The sequence below is a fragment of the Nomascus leucogenys genome, chromosome 7b, assembly GCF_006542625.1.
Source record: "Nomascus leucogenys isolate Asia chromosome 7b, Asia_NLE_v1, whole genome shotgun sequence".
NCBI classification, from domain to species: domain Eukaryota; kingdom Metazoa; phylum Chordata; class Mammalia; order Primates; family Hylobatidae; genus Nomascus; species Nomascus leucogenys.
In genome coordinates, this window is record NC_044387.1 from 28,032,257 (window position 1) to 28,053,848 (window position 21,592).

General features: G+C 42.8%; 1 protein-coding gene across 7 annotated transcripts in view; it reads right to left on the bottom strand.

Moving 5' to 3' along the window:
* Positions 1 to 1,875: 1,875 nt before the first annotated feature.
* Positions 1,876 to 21,592, bottom strand: part of ABHD18 (abhydrolase domain containing 18) — an 81,781-nt gene continuing 62,064 nt past the window's right edge. For all 7 annotated transcript variants that reach the window (XM_030815722.1, XM_030815723.1, XM_030815724.1 and 4 more), the window contains 5 exons: positions 21,157 to 21,246; positions 20,098 to 20,199; positions 10,575 to 10,953; positions 8,761 to 8,923; positions 1,876 to 2,432 (listed from right to left, as the gene is read on the bottom strand). In XM_030815722.1, coding sequence (XP_030671582.1) covers positions 2,381 to 2,432; positions 8,761 to 8,923; positions 10,575 to 10,953; positions 20,098 to 20,199; positions 21,157 to 21,246 — 786 coding nt within the window. In that variant the 3' untranslated portion in view covers positions 1,876 to 2,380. The remainder of the gene's footprint in view (positions 2,433 to 8,760; positions 8,924 to 10,574; positions 10,954 to 20,097; positions 20,200 to 21,156; positions 21,247 to 21,592) is intronic.

The window sequence follows — 21,592 nt, forward strand, 5'->3', positions numbered from 1 at the left end:
TGCCAAAGTAGTTTGAAAGAAGTTACTACTTTGTCTACCATCAATAACATCACATTAATAATTTTTAAATATTTGTAAAAAATTAAGATGATAGAAGCATTAGAGGTGACAAATGAAATCTCCTTTAAAAAGACTGCAAAGGCACATTATAATTCAAATATCGTTAGTAGACTAAGAATACCTATTTAAAAATAATTCACAGACAACGCAGATTTCAAACAAAACTCAAATATACCTACTGTAAAACTTCACACAATACCCTAAAACATCTTCTACTTTTTTAACATTTTAGCTGACAGCTAGAGAAGTTTAACATAAAAAGAAAGCACCAAATCTAGCCATATAACCCCCCCTTTAAGAGAGTTAATAGCTATTACATAAAACTTTAAATATTTTCTGTAAAATAAAGTTTATATGGGACAAATCAATTGCATATGTATCTATTAAATTCTGAAATTAAAAGCCAAAGCTGTTAAGTATTTGGGTAGTTAGATGGTTAGCAATCCAAAGAGTAAGCATATAAAAAAATGTAATTAAATAAATAAAAATAAAATGTCAGGTCGGGTGTGGTGGCTCACGCCTATAATCCCAGCACTTTGGGAGGCCAAGGCAGGCATATCACTTGAGGTCAGGAATTCGAGACCAGCCTCGCCAACATGGCGAAACCTCGTGTCTATTAAAAATACAAAAATTAGCCAGGCATGGTGGCGGGCACCTGTAATCTCAGCTACTCAGGTGGAGGCAGGAGAACCACTTGAACCTGGGAGGCGGAGGTTGCAGTGAGCCAAGATCATGCCACTGCACTCCATCAGTTAATGCAACAGGTCTTCCAATGTTTCCATTTTTGTGAATTGAAACTTTTTAGTAGGGAGAAATAAGTTTGGCATTTTGTTTTGTTTTGAGACAGTCTTGCTCTGTCTCCTAGGCTGGAGTGCAGTGGTGCGATCTCCGCTCACTGCAACTTCTGCCTCCTGGGTTCAAGCAATTCTCCTGCCTCAGCCTCCCGAGTAGCTGGGATTACAGGTGCCTGCCACCATGCCCAGCTAATGTTTTGTTTTTTTTTTTTGAGATGGAGTTTTGCTCTGTCACCCAGGCTGGAGTGCAGTGGCGCAATCTCAGCTCAGTGCAACCTCCGCCTCCTGGGTTCAACCAATTCTCCTGCCTCAGCCTCCTGAGTAGCTGGGATTACAGGCACACGCCACAATGCCCGGCTAATTTTTTTGTACTTCTAGTAGACATGGGGTTTCACCATGTTGGCCAGGCTGGTCTTAAACTCCTGACTTTGTGATCTGCCCGCCTCAGCCTCCCAAAGTGCTGGGATTACAGGCGTGAGCCACCACACATGGCCTATTGGCATTTTTTAAAAACCCTAATCTTTAGTAAAGTTTTAGTCTAGCAAAGTCTAATGCATTTTATCTGCAGAACATTCATTTTGATTATTATTATTATTATTATTATTATTATTTTGAGACGGAGTTTCACTCTTGCTGCCCAGGCTGGAGTACAATGGTGTGATCTTGGATCACCACAACCTCTGCCTCCCGGGTTCAAGCGATTCCCCTGCCTCTGCCTCCTGAGTATCTGGGATTATAGGCATGCATCACCATGCTTGGCTAATTTTTTCTATTTGTAGTAGAGGGGGGGTTTCTCCATATTGGTCAGGCTGGTCTTGAACTCCCGACCTCAGGTAATCTGCCCACCTCAGCCTCCCAGTGCTGGGATTACAGGCGTGAGCCACCGCACCCTGCCACTCACTTTGATTATTAAAAGCACTTACATTCAAGTAGAGGTACATGTTAAAAGAAAAAAAAAGAAAAAGAAAAGCACTTATTTATGAAGCCATCAGGATATTGTAGAATTCAAAGTTAACACTGATTTTATATATCATAAGTATTTATTTCCACAGCAGAAAATTAGTTGAACACAAGAACATTCAAAAAATAAACATGTTTCTCAAATCAAGTCAATAGTGAAATGTTATAAGGGTACAAAATAAACGCTGATATATTAAAATCTTGGTTTGATTTAGCAATTTTACTAAAACCCAGAAAAGTTTCTATGAACAAATTTATTTAATAAATTATTCATGATTAAAAATTTAGTTTTTCATAAATAGTAACAACAGACTAAACATTGAGTATATGGGATTCCAATAAACAATAATAAAAACACTTTAACATTATTTACTTCAAATATTATCTTGAAATTATTCAAATGTATTCGAAGTTTACAGTTAACTGATGTGTAACAATGAATTCCAGACTACATTGATAGCGATTAGATATATTAGTGCTATCTGCTTGTCCTTCACATGATCACAGGATGAAGCTCCCTTTTGTAAGAAACATCATGGCCATACTGGTTACATGTAATAATCCAATTAGTTAGCGTATTTATGGAGGAAGCGGTCAAATGCATCATAGATGGCTTGTCTAAAATTAAATATGAAAGAAAAATTCTAAGTAACTAACAAAAAGGAGGGACAAACAATGCCTTTACCGTAAGTTATTTCCAAACTTATCTGTGGCTTGCAACTTGACATCCTCTCTAAATAGCTATGAAACAGGCAGTTACCCTCCCCAGAATGGGTGTTTGAATCCATGTAACTTTTTTTTTCTTCTTTTGAGACAGGGTCTTGCTCTGTCGCCCAGGCTGGAGTGCAGTGGCATGATCTCTGCTCACTGCAACCTCTGCTCCCGGTTCAAGTGATTCTCATGCCTCAGCCTCCCAAGTAGCTAGAATTACAGGCATGCACCACCTCACCCTGCTAATTTTTTGTATTTTTAGTAGAGACAGGGTTTCACCATGTTGTCCAGGCTGGTCTCGAACTCCTGGCCTCAAGTGATCCGCCTGCCTCAGATGCATGCAACTTTACCACCACTGCTGGAAAACCTCAAATATACTTCCAACTTATGATGGCTCTAGAAGCATTATCTTTTTCTGAAGCACTTTTTTGTGCCTTAGAATATATATATTCATACACACACGCACACACACAGAGGCATATGTGTATAATGTGTGTATAAAATAAATTATGAAAGAAAAAGGAACTGATTTATTGTCTTATCACTTTGTTGAAAATTAATTACGTAACTTTTCAGAATGTAAGATTCTGTTTCACAGATTATGATATAGATGTTTTTCATTTACTATGAACATGTTTTTTTTTTTGAGACAGAGTCTCGCTCTGTCGCCCAGGCTGGAGTGCAGTGGCGCAATCTCGGCTCACTGCAAGCTCCGCCTCCCGGGTTCACGCCATTCTCCTGCTTCAGCCTCTCCGAGTAGCTGGGACTACAGGCGCCCGCCACCACGCCCGGCTAATTTTTTGTATTTTTAGTAGAGACGGGGTTTCACCGTGGTCTCGATCTCCTGACCTCGTGATCCGCCCGCCTCGGCCTCCCAAAGTGCTAGGATTACAAGCGTGAGCAACCGCGCCCGGCCTACTATGAACATGTTCCTAGCTACTTAAAATCAAAAGCCTTGGTTTCCCACATTAAGTTTACCAAGTATTTTAATATTTCAATTGAAAAGGAATAGACAGGCCGGGCGCGATGGCTCAAGCCTGTAATCCCAGCACTTTGGGAGGCCGAGGCAGGTGGATCACCTGAAATCAGGAGTTTGAGACCAGCCTGATCAACATGGAGAAACCCTGTCTCTACTAAAATTACAAAAAATTAGCTGGGTGTGGTGGCACATGCCTGTAATCCCATACTTAGGAGGCTGAGGCAGGAGAATTGTTTGAACCTGGGAGGCAGAGGTTGCAGTGAGCTGAGATCACACCATTGCACTCCAACCTGGGCAACAAGAGCGAAACTGTTTCAAAAAAAAAAAAAAAAAAGAAAGAAAAGGAATAGACAAATTTTATCTTCCATAAGATATTTTTTCTTTTTTTTTTTCTTTAGAGACAAGATCTCGCTATGTTGCCTAGGCTTGAGTGCAGTGGTTACTCTCAGGTGCAATCATAGCACGCTGCAGCCTCAAATTCTTGGCCTCAAGCTATCTTCCCACCTCAGCCTGTTGAGTATCTGGAACTATAGTCCTGCGACACCCTGCCCCATTCATATTTTTTTCTAAAACTGTTTTTTTTCTATTGTATAATACATTTTCATAGCAGAATATTCAGAAAATCCAAAACATAGGAAGGGGAAAACATCATAATCCCATCACTCACATCTACTGTTAATCTTTTCATATCTTTCCTCCAGGCTTTTAAGAAAATGCATGTCTAGGCCGGGCGCGGTGGCTCACGCCTGTAATCCCAGCACTTTGGGAGGCCAAGGTGGGCGGATCACAAGGTCAGGAGTTTGAGACCAGTCTGGCCAACATGGTGAAACACCGTCTCTACTAAAAATACAAACATTAGCCGGGTGTGGTGGTGGGTGCCTGTAATCCCAGCTACTCGGGAGGCTGAGGCAGGAGAATTGCTTGAACCTGGGAGGCGGAGGATGCAGTGAGCCAAGATCGTGCCACTGCACTCCAGCCTAGGTGACAAGCAAGACTCCGGCTCAAAAAAAAAAAAAAAAAAGAAAAAAGAAAATGTATGTCTATATTTTCACCCAGTTTAAATAACTATCAGATATTAATGTTGTATCCCACTTGTTCAACTAACTGTATCCTCACATCCAAACAAAGCTATTAAGACTGTCTTTTGCCAGGTGTGGTGGCTCACGCCTGTAATCCCAGCACTTTGGGAGGCCGAGACAGGTGGATCACGAGGTCAGGAGATCGAGACCATCCTGGCTAACACGGTGAAACCCCGTCTCTACTAAAAATAGAAAAAAATTAGCCGGGCATGGTGGCGGGCGCCTGTAGTCCCAGCTACTCCACAGGCTGAGGCAGGAGAATGGCGTGAACCCAGGAGGTGGAGGTTGCAGAGAGCCGAGATCATGCCACCGCACTCCAGCCTGGGTGACTGAGCAAGACTCTGTCTCAAGGAAATAAAAAAAAAAAAAAAAAAAAAAGACTATCTTTGAAACTGATAGCCTGCTAATAGATTATTATTTCCAATATGTTGGGAAGTCAGTTTTACAACATGCTTGTCTTTCTTTGGCTCAAGTATTTGTACCCTGTGAATTATAATGAACCATAAGAAGGGAAAAAAATTAGAGGTGGATATTTGCATGTTGGTGTAAACACATAAAGAGATTTTGTTTTGAAGACAGATATGACAGCAGTAGGGAAGAAGTAAACAGGACTTTGAAATTATTGCCCACTGGATAATTTTTTTTTTTTTTTTTTTTTTGAGACAGTCTCGCTCTGCCGCCCAGGCTGGAGTGCAGTGGTGCAATCTCGGCTCACTGCAAGCTCTGACTTCCGGGTTCACGCCATTCTCCTGCCTCAGCCTCTGGAGTAGCTGGGACTACAAGCACCCGCCACCACGCCCGGCTAATTTTTTTCTATTTTATTAGGGTTTCACCGTGTTAGCCAGGATGGTCTTGATCTCCTGGCCTCGTGATCCACCCGCCTCCGCCTCCCAAAGTGCTGGGATTACAGGCGTGAGCCACCGCGCCCGGCCCGCCCACTGGATAATTTTTTTCCTCAGTTAGTTCCAGGCACTTGCCCTTGTGGAATGAATCTGAATTTGTTTACTTCCTGGTGCCGAAAGTTACAATACGGGCTTGTGTACATGTGAGAAGGGTTAGGAAATGTACGTCCCTTTTCAATCATGTGAATAGTCTCTTATTCACTTGTATTATCAATAAGCTCTAAATAACACAAAATATTAGAGCACATAAAGGAATGGCTTTGTTTATTCATTCATTCATTTTTTGAGACAGAGTCTCACTGTCACCCAGACTGGAATGTAGTGGTGCCATTTCAGCTCACTGCAACACTGCTTCCAGGGGGAATGCAGTGGCGCGATAGCTCACTGCAACCTTCGCCTCCCAGGTTCAAGCGGTTCTTCAGCCTCAGCCTCCTGAGTAGCTGGGACTATAGGCATACGCCCACCACGCCAGGCTAATTTTTTTTTTTTTTTTTTTTTGGAGACGGAGTCTTGCTCTGTCGCCCAGGCTGGAGTGCAGTGGCACGATCTCGGCTCACTGCAAGCTCCGCCTCCCCAGTTCACGCCATTCTCCTGCCTCAGCCTCCCGCGTAGCTGGGACTACAGGCGCCCACCATCACGTCCGGCTAATTTTTTGTATTTTTAGTAGAGACAGGGTTTCACCATGTTAGCCAGGATGGTCTCGATCTCCTGACCTTGTGATCCGCCTGCCTCGGCCTCCCAAAGTGCTGGGATTACAGGCTTGAGCCACCGCGCCCGGCCACGCCCGGCTAATTTTTGTATTTTTAGTAGAGATGGGGTTTCACCATATTGGCCAGGCTGAGCTCCAACTCCAACTCCACCCGCCTTGGCCTCTTGAAGTGCTGGGATTACAGATGTGAGCCACCGTGCCTGGCAGCTTCTTTCATTTTTATGTTTGGTGTGTGAAAAGACGGAATTTTTAAAAATTCTACTATTCCAATGTCATCTAATCTCTGTTAAGTTTTGAAGTGACTGATGGGGAATGGAAGTCAAATAGCTTAGTAGTGACTCCACTTGAGCAAGTTACTTAATCTTTTTTGTTCCCTTTATTCTGTGTAAAGGGGATAATAACAGAGCAATTGCCCTAGCATCTGGCACATAATAGTTAACATTTATCTCTCTCAAATGAAGCCTTCATAATAGCACTTTTGAGTTTTTATATTTGACTTTCATTATAAATCTACTCTTCCTAATACCTCTTAGCTATACTCCCACTTAGACACACAAAAGAAAGAAATTTGATACTAATTTACTAATGCAAGCATGTGGGTCCTCTGCATTCACATGTATAACAGAACTTTAGACTCTTCTTTTTTTTTTTTTTTTTTTTTTTTTGAGACGGAGTCTCGCTCTGTCGTCCAGGCTGGAGTGCAGTGGCGCGATCTCGGCTCACTGCAAGCTCCGCCTCCTGGGTTCACGCCATTCTCCTGCCTCAGCCTCTCTGAGTAGCTGGGACTACAGGCGCCCGCCACTACGCCCGGCTAATTTTTTTTGTATTTTTAGTAGAGACGGGGTTTCACCGTGGTCTCGATCTCCTGACCTCGTGATCCGCTTGCCTTGGCCTCCCAAAGTGCTGGCATTACAAGCGTGAGCCACTTGCCCGGCCTAGACTCTTCTTAAGCAATCCTAGCAACCCTAGGTAGTCACGGATTTTTGTTTATTTGTTTTAATTTTGTTGTGCCAGAGGGCCAATGAGTATTGGATAGTCTGCTCACTCAGCAATAGGGACTCAAATGCTACATGAATACTTCTTAAAAAGATCATACTATATGGCCGGGCGCAGTGGCTCACGCCTGTAATCCCAGCACTTTGGGAGGCCGAGGCGGGCGGATCACAAGGTCAGGAGATCGAGACCATCCTGGCTAAACAGGGTGAAACCCTGTCTCTACTAAAAATACAAAAAAATTAGCCGGGCGTGGTGGCGGGCGCCTGTAGTTCCAGCTACTTGGGAGGCTGAGGCAGGAGAATGGCGGGAACCCGGGAGGCGGAGCTTGCAGTGAGCAGAGATCGCGCCATTGCACTCCAGCCTGGGTGACAGAGCGAGACTCCGTCTCAAAAAAAAAAAAAAAAAAAAAAAGATCATACTATAAAAAGAAAGGTTTACTATATCCTTCAAGACATGACAGACTTGAAGAATTGGTTTATTTCTCAAAAGGGTGACATTTGTAAGTTGGGCTAGATAAGTAACATATAGAAAACTTATTTCTTACGTTAACAAGAGCTAAAACATGTCAAACGTATCACATACAATTCTTCTATTATATAGGAATCCAGTTGGCAGTTTTTTTTAACACTTATGTACAGGGCACTGATCTAACCATTTATGTGAATTAATTTATTTAACCATTAATAATAACATGAGGAATATGTTCCAATAATGCAGAATACCAGAAAATTATAGTTTTAGCATAAAAAAATTTTTTTTTTTGAGATGGAGTCTCGCTCTGTCTCCCAGGCTGAAGTGCAGTGGTGTGATCTTGGCTCCCTGCAAGCTCCGCCTCCCGGGTTTTAACGCCATTCTCCTGCCTCAGCCTCCCAAGTAGGTGGGACTACAGGCATGCACCACCTACGCCTGGCTACTTTTTTTTTTTTTTTTTTTTTTTTTGTATTTTTACTAGAGACGGGTTTCACTGTGTTAGCCAGGATGGCCTTGATCTCCTGACCTCGTGATCCGCCCACCTCCGCCTCCCAAAGTGCTGGGATTACAGGCATGAGCCACCGTGCCCAGCCAGCATAAAAGTTTTTATAAGTTCTAACTAAAATAGTGGAGTCATATAAGGTTATTAACATTAAAAGCACTTCTTATTTAAGGTCAAATATTCACTTGCTAACTGAAAAACATTGCTAAATTATTCCACAGATGTTCAGGCCATTCTGAAAAAAACATCAGAATAGAGTGAAAAAACTCTTGATGCACCAAAGCAACTTTAACAAGCCATGATCTTCCTTTTCACATCCTAAAATACCTGGCCATTAATATTTGAAGAGGGGGAAGCCACACGATAAAGCATGCCTATGATATGCATCATGCTTAGTTCTTTAGAAGAAAAAAGAAGAAGATGAAATTCTAGGAAAGAGGGAAAAGTAACTCAATGTGAGATTTGTGGGAGATGAGGAGGGAATTCAAAGATTGAAACAGACTATAAAAATATCTAATCTTTTATATTTGTTGAAGCAAAAAAATCCAGAAAACAAGCAACAAATGAACGAATACCTGTTTAAACCAGCCATCTTACCTGAAGAGTCCTTGTTTAAAAAGATAAGCACTAATATGACCTCCTTCTAAGTATCGGATTTCACAACCAGGCCAAATTTCTTGTAAACTTCGAACTCCTGTTCGTGGAATATAGGCATCTTCTTTGGCTTGAACCACTATAATGAGGCTTGGATCAACTGGGACTAGGTATAGGATTTTAAAAAATTCAACATATACACATTAGAAAATAAAAAAACACCACACAATGCAGTAAATAAAACATTCATCAAACTAAACATTTTTGATTAAATTAAAAATCAGCTATGCTACCTTACTCATCTCCAGTACGAGATAAATATTCTAAAAATGATACAAAATACTGTGGTTTTTAAAAATTAACTAATTTATTTATTTCTTTTGTGTGTGTGTGGGTACACAGTAGGTGTATATTTTTATGGGTTACATGAGATATTTTGATACGGGCATGCAATGCATAATAATCACATCAGAGTACATGAGGTATGCATCGCCTCAATCATTTATTTTAAAGATGGGATCTCACTGTGTTGCCCAGGCTGAAATGCAGTGGCTATTCACCAGCAAGATCATAGTGCACTACACCTTAAACTCCTGGGCTCAAGTGATCCTCCCTCCTTAACTTCCTGAGTAGCTGGGACTACAGGTGAATGCCACCACACTCAGCAATCCAGTTTTTTTTTTTTTGGGAGATAAGAGTTTCACTTTGTTACCGAGGCTAGGGTGCAGTGGTGCAATCATAGCTCAGTGCCACCTTGAATTCCTGGGCTCAAGGGATCCTCCTGCCTCAGCCTCTGAGTAGCTGGTACTATAAGCATGTGCCACCACACCCAGCTAATTTATTTTTGTTTTTGAGATGGAGTCTCACTCTGTCACTCAGGCTGGAGTGCAGTGGCATGATCTCTGCTCACTGCAACCTCCACCTCCCGGGTTCAAATGATTCTCCTGCCTCAGCCTCCTGAGTAGCTGGGATTACAGGCACACACCATTATGCCCAACTAATTTTTTATATTTTTGGTAGAGATGAGGTTTCACCATGTTGGCCAGGATGGTCTCAAACTCCTGACCTCAAGTGATCCACCTGCCTCGGCCTCCCAAAGTGCTGGGATTACAGGCGTGAGCCACTGGGCCCGGCCACCCAGCTAATTTTTACATTTTTTATAGGGACAGGGTCTCACTATGTTGCCCAGGCTGGTGTCAAACTCCTGGGCTCAAGCGGTCCTCCCACCGCAGCCTCCCAAAGTGCTAGGATTGTAGGCGTGAGCCACTGTGTCCAGCTCCAGTGTGTGAGTGTGTGTGTGTGTTTGTGCGTGTGTGTGAAAGTCTTGCTGTCACCCAGGATGGAGTGCAGTGGTGTGATCTTGGCTCACTGCAACCTCCATCTCCTTGGGCTGAAGCAATCCTTCCACTTTAGCCTCCCAAATAGCTGGAACTACAGGCATGCACCACCACACATGACTACTTTTTTGTATTTTTTTTTTTGGTAGAGACAGGGTTTTACCATGTTACCCAGGCTGGTCTTGAATTCCTGGGCTCAAGCAATCCACCTGCCTCAGCCTCCCAAAATGCTGGGATTACAGGCATGAGCCACCACACCCGGCTGTCCAGTATGTTTTTTAATGAATAAGATAATCTTAAATTTTCATAGATAGAATATGATACATTTAAGTAACCAACTTATCTTTGCAAACATATTCTGGAGCCAACAAAAAAATATACCCTTGAAAATATAAAATTATCTTATAAAGCATCCTTTAAAATATTTCACAAATATTTACACATCAGCAAATATTCTCAATTTCATATAAAAATTAGTACCTGAGAAATTTGCTACATGAGTACATTCATCCATGACTCCTTTCATAAATATTAAAGATTCTTTCCGAAGACTGTTTCTTCTTTGTTCTTTACTAAGTAGGTGGTATGACTGAGGGTTGCGACTTGTATAACTACTTTTGTTGGTTGAAAGTGTTTGATTGAAGCGCTTCATCTTAGAGGTATCTTGCAATAAGAGTCCTTCTGATGTTGCGCTGACAGATGTTTTACTAGAATTATGGCAGTCAGCATGTTTTTGGGATACAACTTGGTTTGATATATCTAAATTTAAAGTTCTGGAAACCAGATTAAGGTTAGTTAGCTTGTCTGCATTGCTAGTGAAGTGTTTCACAAACTCTTGTCCCATTTTGAAAGAATCTGTCTGAACATATGAAAGGAAAGAAAACATTATTTAATATAAAATAGGGTTTTATTAACAACTTTGTCAAAAAAAAGAGAAAAGACAAAAGTCCATCAATGAATAAATAAAATGTGGTATATTCAAACAATTAAACATTATTCAGTCTTAAAAGGAATGAAATTCTGACACATGCTACAACATGGATGAACACTGAAGACATTATCTTAGGTGAATAAGCCAGACACAAACGGACAAATATTGTATGATTCCACTTGTATGAGGTCCCTATAGTAGCAAAATTCATAGCGATGGAAAGAGAATGGCAGTTGCCAGAGACTAGGAGAAGGGAGGAATGAGTAGTTTTGTTCAATGGGTAAGTTTCAGTTTGAGAAGATAAAAACGTTTTGGAGATAGATGGTGGTGATGGTTGCACAACATGTATATACTTAATGCCACTGAACTATACACTTAAAAATGGTTATGATAGTAAATTTTATGTTGTATCTATTTACCATAACTTTTTTAAAAAACAAAGATGTATTAAAATTTAACTCAGGACTAAGATAAATGACTTACACTTTATTGCTGTTTCCTACTAAACAGTAAAGGGTATCATTTAGCCTGCATCATTTTTTTTTTATAGCCAAACTTTTAAAATCCATGGTCTGCCTTAACCTTTGAACTTCTAAAAGTCTTACAACTAAGTAATGTAAATTCAAGCACAGGAGGACACCAGCTTCTCCAAATCCCCTTCTCTGGTTGAACTAACCAGAATTTAAAATTATTGGCTGGGCGCGGTGGCTCACGCCTGTAATCCCAGCACTTTGGGGAGCTGAAGCGGGCGGATCACGAGGTCAGGAGATCGACACCATCCTGGCCAACGTGGCGAAACCCTGTCTCTACTAAAAATACAAAATTAGCCGGGCATGGTGGTGTGTGCCTGTTATCCCAGCTACTCGAGAGGCTGAGGCAGGAGAATCGCTTAAATCTGGGAGGCAGTGGTTGCAGCGACCTGATATTGTGCCACTGCACTTCAGCCTGGGTGACACAGTGAGACTCTGTCTCAAAAAAAAAAAAAAAAAAAAAAAAAAAATCAAGAAAAAAAGAAATATTGCCTATTAAAGTCTCAAAACTATATTCTAAGTTTAAGGACTTGTAAATACAGTTATGTGTTGCTTAATGATGGGATATGTTCTGAGAAATGCATCATTAAGTGGTTTCATTGTTGTGTGAACATCACAGTGTCTTTACATAAATCTAGACGGTATAGCTGACTACGCACCTAAGCTGTATGGTATAATCTATTGTTCCTAGGTTACTAACCTGTACAACATGTTACTGTACTTAATACTGTAGGCAATTGTAACACAATTGTAAGTATTTGTGTATCTAATCATCGAAAAGGTACAGTAGGCCAGGCACGGTGGCTCATGCTTATAATTCCGGCCCTTTGGGAGGCCAAGGGTGGGTTGACGATCACTTGAGGTCAGGAGTTCAAGACCAGCCTGGCCAACATGGTGAAACTCTGTCTCTACTAAAATATAAAAATTAGCCAGGTGTGGTGGTGGGCACCTGTAATCCCAGCTACTTGGGAGGGTGAGGCAGGAGAATCATTTGAACCCAGGAGGCAGAGGTTACAATGAGTAGAGATTGTGCCACTGCACTCCAGCCTGGGTGACACAGCAAGACTCCATCTCAAAAAAAAAAAAAAAAAAAGAAAAAGAAAAGGTATAGTAAACATATGGTATTACAATCTTTTGGACCACCTTATATATGTGACTGAAGCACTGTTATGCAGAGCATGACTGTACAACAGAATTTAAGTAAAAATAAACTTTGTTATATGCTAAAACCAAAGTCAAAAGAAAAAATGACAGCCTGGGAAAATATATTTGCAACTCATATTACAAATGGCAAATCACTTTAATTTATTAAGAGCTAGAATTGAATAATTTTTTAAAAGCCCAGAACCCCCAAAACGAGCAAAGGATATACATATAAAGGTAACAGAAAACAAAATACAAACTGCTTTTTTTTTTTTTTTTTTGAGGTGGAGTCTCACTCTGTCACCCAGGCTGGAGTGCAATGGCATGATTTTAGCTCACTGCAACCTCACCCTTTTGGGTTCAAGCGATTCTCCCACCTCAGCCTCCTGAGTAGCTGGGACTACAGGTACATGCCACCATGCCTGGCTAATTTTTTTTTTTTTTTCAGAAGAAGTCTTGCTCTTGTCCTCCAGGCTGGAGGGCAATGGCATGATCTGGGCTCACTGCAACCTCTGCCTCCTGGGTTCAAGCAATTCTCCTGCCTCAGCCTCCCGGGTAGCTGGGATTACAGGCGCCTGCCACCATGCCTGGCTAATTTTTGTATTTTAAGTAGAGACGGGGTTTCACCATGTTGGCCAGGCTGGCTTCGAACTCCTGACCTCAGGTGATCCATTGGCCTCTCAAAGTGCTGGGATTACAGGCGTGAGCCACCATGCCAGGCCAATTTTTTGTATTTTTAATAGAGACGGGGTTTCACCGTGTTGGCCAGGATGGTCTCAATCTGACCTCAAGATCTGCCCACCTCGGCCTCCCAAAGTGCTGGGATTACAGGTGTGAGCCACCGTGCCCAGCCAAACTGCTCTTAAACTTATAAAAACTTGCTCAATTTCCCTCATGCTTAATTAAAACTATGCCATTTTCCAGTGCCAGTTGACAAAAAAATCAAAACTCAACTTTCATAACACCCTCCCTCCCTCCCTTCCTTCCCTCCCTCTTTTTCTTTCTTTCTTTCTCTCTCTCTCTCTCTTTCTTTTCTTTCTCCCTCTGTGGCCCAGGCTGGAATCTACTCCGCTCACCACCCCCTACCTCCAGCTCCCGTGATTCTCCTGCCCCGGCCAGCGGGCTGCCTGGGATTGCTGGCGCGCGCCACCACCGCTGCCTGCTTTTTCTCCTTTGGCTGGAGGCGCGTTTTCGCCATGTTGGCCAGGCTGGTCTGCAGATCCTGACCCCGAGTGCTCTGCCCGCCTCGGCCTCCCAAGGTGCTGGGACTGCAGACGGAGTCTCGCTCACTCGGTGCTCAGTGTTGCCAGGGCTGGAGTGCGGTGGCGTGGTCTTGGCTCGCTGCAGCCTCCGCCTCCCAGCCCCCTGCCTTGGCCTCGCAGGGTGCTGGGATTGCAGCCCCTGCCTGGCCGCCGCCCTGTCTGGGAGGTGGGGAGCGTCTCTGCCCGGCCGCCCCGTCTGGGAAGTGAGAAGCGCCTCTGCCCGGCCACCCATCGTCTGGGAAGTGAGGAGCGCCTCTGCCCGGCCACCCATCGTCTGGGAAGTGAGAAGCGCCTCTGCCCGGCCACCCATCGTCTGGGAAGTGAGGAGCGCCTCTGCTCGGCCACCCATCGTCTGGGAAGTGAGGAGCGCCTCTGCCTGGCCGCCCCGTCTGGGAAGAAGTGAGGAGCGCCTCTGCCTGGCCACCCCGTCTGGGAAGAAGTGAGGAGTGCTTCTGCCCGGGCGCCCCGTCTGGGAAGAAGTGAGGAGCACCTCTGCCTGGGCGCCCCGTCTGGGAAGAAGTGAGGAGCGCCTCTGCCCGGCCGCCCCATCTGGGAAGAAGTGAGGAGCGCCTCTGCCCGGCCGCCCTGTCTGGGAAGTGAGGAGCGCCTCTGCCCGGCCACCCATCGTCTGGGAAGTGAGGAGCGCCTCTGCCCGGCCGCCCCGTCTGGGAGGTGAGGAGCGCCTCTCCCCGGCCACCATCGTCTGGGAGGTGAGGAGCGCCTCTGCCCGGCCACCCATCGTCTGGGAAGTGAGGAGCGCCTCTGCCCGGCCGCCCCGTCTGGGAAGTGAGGAGCGTCTCTGCCCGGCCGCCCTGTCTGGGAAGAAGTGAGGAGCGCCTCTGCCCGGCCGCCCATCGTCTGGGAAGTGAGGAGCGCCTCTGCCCGGCCACCCATCGTCTGGGAAGTGAGGAGCGCCTCTGCCGGCCACCCATCATCTGGGAAGTGAGGAGCGCCTCTGCCCGGCCACCCATCGTCTGGGAAGTGAGGAGCCCCTCTGCCCGGCTGCCCCGTCTGGGATGTGGGGAGCGCCTCTGCCCGACCGCCCCGTCTGGGAGGTCTACCACAGAGGCCAGAAGCAATGTGAGGGCTGGACGTGGTGGCTCACGCCTGTAGTCCTGGCGCTCTGGGAGGCCGAGGCGGGTTGATCACTTCAGGCTAGGAGTTCGAGACCAGCCTGGACAACATGGCGAAACATATGAAAAATACAATAGAGAAACCAACCAACCAACCCAGCGACAACAAAACAGGTCTACCCTGGAGTCATACTCTAATTTTTTCTATTTTCCTCCCTTTCTGATCCTTTATCCCACTTTCTTTTTCTTCCTCTTCCTTCTCCTTCTTCTTTGTCAAATAGAGGATTATTATCATTGATCCATACAAAGTCCCTCTCTCATTCATTTTCTTTAATTCCCACTCCCCATTTCTATTCCCTGTCTTCCCATGTGCAACCTTCCTAATGTTTGATATGCATCTTTTTGTTTGTATGTATTTTTAGAAAATGTTTGTTTTGTGTGCAAAAAAAATTAATTAAAAAAAAAATACAAAAATTAAAAAAAAAAGTTGGATAACACACTGAATTTGGGAACTTATGAAGACAGACACATTCCTGCTGGTGGTGTAAACTGACATAACTAGAATTAGACAAAATCTAACTACATTACTATACCCTTGACTCAGCAATCATATTTCTAGGAATTTACATTTATATAACATGAATGTACAAAGTTACTCACTGCAGCACTGTATTAATAGCGAAAGATGAGAAACAACATAAACATCTATCAACAGGGTACTGATTGATTAATTATGGTACATCCATTCACATAATAGACTATTATATAGCAGTAAAAAATAATAAGGAAACACTTTGTATAGTCCATAAAAAAGGGAAGTGAGGCTGGGCACAGTGGCTCATACCTGTAATCCCAGCACTCTGGGAGGCTGAGGCAGGCAGATTGCTTTAGCCCAGGAGTTTGAAACAAGCCTAGGCAACATTGTGAAATCCCATCTCTACAAAAAATACAAAAATTAGCCAGGTGTGGTGGTGCATACCTATAATCCCAGTTACTCAGGAGGCTGAGGTGGAAGGCAACAGAGCCAGACCCTGTCTCAACAAAATAAAAAGATTAAAAAAGTTCATACTTTTATTGGTTTGCACAAGGACCAAAAATTCCCTGAAACACTAAACAATATAGGTTGTTATTTGTTGATGGTGATTGGACCTAAGCACAGATGGGGTAGGAATCTTTTCACTATATATATCTGTTTATACTTTTTGATGCTTGAATTATATGACCATACTTTTTTTTTTTTTTAAGTTAAAGAATTAAATTTGGTTGGCCGGGCACAGTGGCTCACACCTGTAATACCAGCACTTTGGAAGGCCGAGGTGGGAGGCTCACCTCAGGCCAGGAGCTCGCGATCAGCCCGACCAACACGGAGAAACGCTGTCTCTACTAAAAATACGAAATTAGCCGAGTGTGGTGGCACATGCCTGTAATCCCAGCTACTCGGGAGGCTGAGGCAGGAGAATCGCTTGAACTCAGGAGGCGGAGGTTGCGGTGAGCCAAGATTGTGCCATTGCACTCCAACCTGGGCAACAAGAGTGAAACCCCGTCTCAAAAAAAAATTAAAATTGGTTAAAGGCAAGGAAAATAAAAATACCCAACAACCTGGTTACCACAACAAATCACTATAAGAGAAAGGAAGTTTAGTAACACATGGAAATGTAAAGATCAAAGGGTCCCTGAATTACTCAGAGTGGGACACCAATAAATTGAACTTTTTTTTTGACTGGGAAAACACAGAGAGTAGGGAAAACATCTTAACATTTATTGAATATTCATTATTGTGAACTGGTTCTAAGTGAGATGAGAAGTGCCAAATAAGACTACCGCTATGGTTTAAATATGTCCCCCAAAGTTCATGTGTTGGAAACTTAATCCCCAATGTAATAGTGTTGAAAGGTGGGACCTTTAATTAGGCCATGAAGGTTCTGCTCTCGTAAATTGACTAAGGCCCTTACTGTGGGAGTGGGTTAGTTATCGGGAATAGATTCCTGATAAAAGAATTTCAGCCTTTTCCCTCCCTCTATCTCTTTTGCACACACACGCATTCTCTCTTGTCCCTATGCCTTCTGCCATGAAATAATGCAGCAAGAAGGCACTCACCAGATGTGGGCCCCTCAACCTTGGACTTTCTAGCCTCCAGAACTGTGAGCCACATATATCTCTGGTCTTATAAATTTCCCAGTCTCAGATATTCTGTTACAGCAACACAAAATTGACTAAGACAACTACATTGCAATTTCAGATGACCAAAATTTATAAATTTCCTTTAAAACATACATCTAAGTTTCTCATAAGCTTTCAAATACAGGTATTCTGCTGATTATATGTATAGGAACTAACTAGCAGGTAAAGCTTTTTTTTTTTTTTTTTTTGAGATGGAGTCTCGCTCTGTCGCCCAGGCTGGAGTGCAGTGGTGTGATCTTGGCTTACTGCAAGCTCCACCTTCTGGGTTCACGCCATTCTCCTGCCTCAGCCTCCCACGTAGCTGGGACTACAGGCGCCTGCCTGCCACCATGCCCGGCTAATTTTTTGTATTTTTAATAGAGATGGGGTTTCACCGCGTTGGCCAGTATGGTCTCGATCTCCTGACCTCGTGATCTGCCCTCCTCGGCCTCCCAAAGTGCTGGGATTACAGGCGTGAGCCACTGTGCCCAGCCATTTTTTTTTTTTTTTTTTTTTTTTTAAGAGAAATGGTCTTGCTCTGTCACCTGGGCTGGAGTGCAATGACACAATCATAGCTCACTGCTACAGCCTCGAACTCCTGGGATCAAGTGATCTGCCCACCTCAGCCTCCTGAGTAGCTAGGACTACAGGCGTGCACCACCATGCCCAGCTTTTTTTTTTTTTTTTTTTTTTTTTATTGTAGAGACAAGAGTCTCACTTTATTTCCCAGGCTGGTCTCAAACTCCTGGCTTCAAGTGATCCTCTTACCTCAGTCTCCCAAAGTGCTGTGATTACAGACATGTGTCACCACGCCTGGCCCTGATAAAGCTATTTTGTAATAAAGTTCTTAGGCAAGCAATCAACTACCTTTTGAAGTTATGCAAGATAGACCTACTTTACAAGAGTAAAGTTTACAGTGATTTAATTATAAATAAAAAGTCCTCATTCATAGTAGAAAGATTTCTTTTTTTTGAAGTTTCTTAAGAGTCTCAGTATCTTTCAAACAGTAAAAAATTTAAATTCATGAAAAGGATTGCTGGGCGCGGTGGTTCATGCCTGTAATCCCAGCACTCTGGGAGGCCGAGGCGGGTGGATTGCGAGGTCAGGAGTTTGAGACCAGCCTGACCAATATGGTGAAACCCCGTCTCTACTAAAAATACAAAAATTAGCTAAGCATAGTGGCGCGTGCCTGTAGTCCCAGCTGCTCAGGAGGCTGAGGCAGGAGAATTGTTTGAATCGGGGAGGCGGAGGTTGCAGTGAGCTGAGAGCTAACATAGTACAGTTTTTTTTTTTTTTTTTTGCTCTGTCTTGCCACTGCACTCCAGCCTGGGCGACAGGGCAAGACAGAGCAAAAAAAAAAAAAAAAAAAAGAAAAGGATCGGTCACTTTTGAAGAGTAACAGGAAACCAATTCATCATCTTGAAAACTGGTAAATTACAGAAAAAAAAATCAAGCATTTATCATAACTGCCTTTCTTATACAAACTGAACTACCCTGTAACTAAATAATATATGAGGTAAGTGTCTCCCTATAAAAGTATTCAAACTAATACATGAAAAAGAAATAATAGAATATCAGCCACCTTCAATGAATTGATATAGTCATTAAGCATCAGTAGAGGCTTACATCATAAAAAAAGAGATAATCAGATATTATGTGTTTCCTATATAGCCTTGTGAAAGAAATCAAAACAATGAGTTTAATCAAGCCTTTAGATCCAACTCCCAATTTTCAGGCAATGTAGAGCAATATGCTGAACTGTACCATGAGAACGCAATCAGAAAAATCTAGATTGTGAGAAACCCTACAGGACAAATAACCTAAATTCTTCATGAAATAAATTATAAGGAAAATAAAGGGATGGAAGGCAACTTATTTTTTTTCTTTTTTACAGATTGATTGATTTTTTATTATTATACTTTAAGTTCCAGGGCACATGTGCACAACGTGCAGGTTTGATACATAGGTATACATGTGCCATGTTGGCTTGCTGCACCTATCAACTTGTCATTTATATTAGGTATATCTCCTAATGCTATCCCTCCTCTAGCCTGCCACCCGCCAACAGGCCCTGGTGTGTGATGTTCCCTGCCCTGTGTCCAAGTGTTCTCATTGTTCAATTCCCATCTATGAGTGAGAACATGTGGTGTTTGGTTTTCTATCGGAAGGCAACTTATTAAAGGTACTTCAAATAAAAGAACTATAAGGGTCTACAGATACATATTTGGATAATAAAATTATTTTAAAGGCAGAAGGAGTAATTACTATAAACATAAGCATAATGATTACCAATAATGTAGGGAGGAAGGCCTTGTGATTATGACACATTTGAAGGGGTTTCTGGGTTGGGTGGTCAAGTTTTATTTTTGACCTAGGTACTAGTTACAGTGTGTTTGCCTTTTAATAAATGTAGTAAACCACATATTTGCTTTGCATGATTCTCTGTATCCGTGTTTTATTTTAAAAGAATTTTTATTTATTTATTTTTAAGACAGAGTCTCACTCTTGTCGCCCAGGCTGGAGTGCAGTGGCACAATCTTGGTTCACTGCAACCTCTGCCTCCCAAGTTCAAGAGATTCTCCTGCCTCAGCCTCCTGAATAGCTGGGATTACAGGCACCCACCACCACACATGGCTAATTTTTGTATTTTTAGTAGAGATGGGGTTGGCCAGGCTAGTCTCAAACTCCTGACCTCAAGTGATCAACCCACTTCGGCATCCCAAGGTGCTGGGGTTACAGGTGTGACCCACCATGCCCGGGCAAAAATGAAAAATTTTTTTAAGTAAAAAATATTATGTACAGCTATGTTTTTAAAAATGTGCTATTCTCTTTAAAAACCTGAATCATTAAATATACAATCAACTCCCCCCGCCACCAATGTTGGGTGGAAAGTGAAATACTTACTCCACAGTATTCAAGCATGTGAATAATTTCTTCTTCATAAACTGTCTGGGTATAATATTGCTTTTCCAGCTCCCTCCAATTAATTGATTTACTCAACACACCCTGAAATAATAAGCTAAATTAAGATCAAACCACATCATAAGGCAATTCGCCCAATACTTTTATTATTATTATTGTGTAAGACTACCTTTTTTTTTGCAGACAAAGTCTCACTCTGCTGCCCAGGCTGGAGTGCAATGGCACTATCTCGGCTCACTGCAACCTCCACCTTCTGGGTTCAAGCAATTCTCCTGCCTCCGCCTCCCAAGTAGCTGAGACTACAGGCATGTGCCACCAGGCCCAGCTAATTTTTGTATTTTAGTAGAGACAGAGTTTCACCATGTTGGCCAGGCTGGTCTTGAACTCCTGACCTCAGGTGGTCCACCAGCCTCAGTCTCCCAAAGTGCTGGGATTACAGGCGTGAGCCACCACGCCTGGCCTAAGACTGCCTATCTTTAGCCTGCTTGTAAGGTTGGCCCTTAACTGGAGTCTGGGAACTTGACCAGTAAACAGCTTTCTACACTTACATAAAACTTTTCCTAAATGATAAGAGTGGGTCACTGTACCTAAACTGCTTATATAAACAATGCGGTTTCTGCTGAACACCTGCTTTCCTTTTGAATTTTTGGTGCATGCTAGGCAGAAGTTATCTAAGTCACTAACCCCTGATAAGAACTCTGGACTGCAAGGCTCCGGAGCTTCACTGATGGACAGCACTTTGCACTTACTGTCAATAATTATTGCTGGAAGAATTAAGCATGAACTGTAACACTCCACTAGGAGAGGACTCTTGGAAGCTTGTTCTTGGTTTCCTTTGGACTCTACCTCATGCGCTTTTTCCTTCTGTTGACTGTGTTGTATCTTTTGCTGTAGTTAAGCCTTAATCATGATTACGACTATATCCTGAGTCCTATAATTCTTTCTTTGAATCACCAAAGCTGAGGGTGGTTTTGGGGACCCCCAAAAAACAATTACCTCTAATTATATATAGCTACCTAATATTAATTACAATTAAATTACCGTAGTGAAGACCCCAGATGCTGTGGACCAAGACAGGCATGGAATCAATGGCATGGGCTTAGGCCAGTTGGATACTGCTAAGGAAGCCATCTGTAATATAACAGATAGTTTAGAGAGCTTCTATTTAGAGTTTCTATTCATTAAAATAAAAATATTTAATATTAATAAGCATTCCGTGCAGTAAATAGTTGGTCAGATAAACACAAAGTCTGCAAACATTCGTGAGAATGTCTAGCCACCTCGTTAACTTTCCCAAATCATAAATTCAACAACGTTTAATTTCCCCTTTAGAAAGCAATAAAATGTAATACAAAACTTTAACTAACCTCAAGACCATTCACTGAGAGCTACTTTCTACTGTGTAAATATGGAGCAAAGATGCCGAGATGTAGATGCTGGGCAGCAGGGTAAACACACTCATTACTTAAGTGACTTG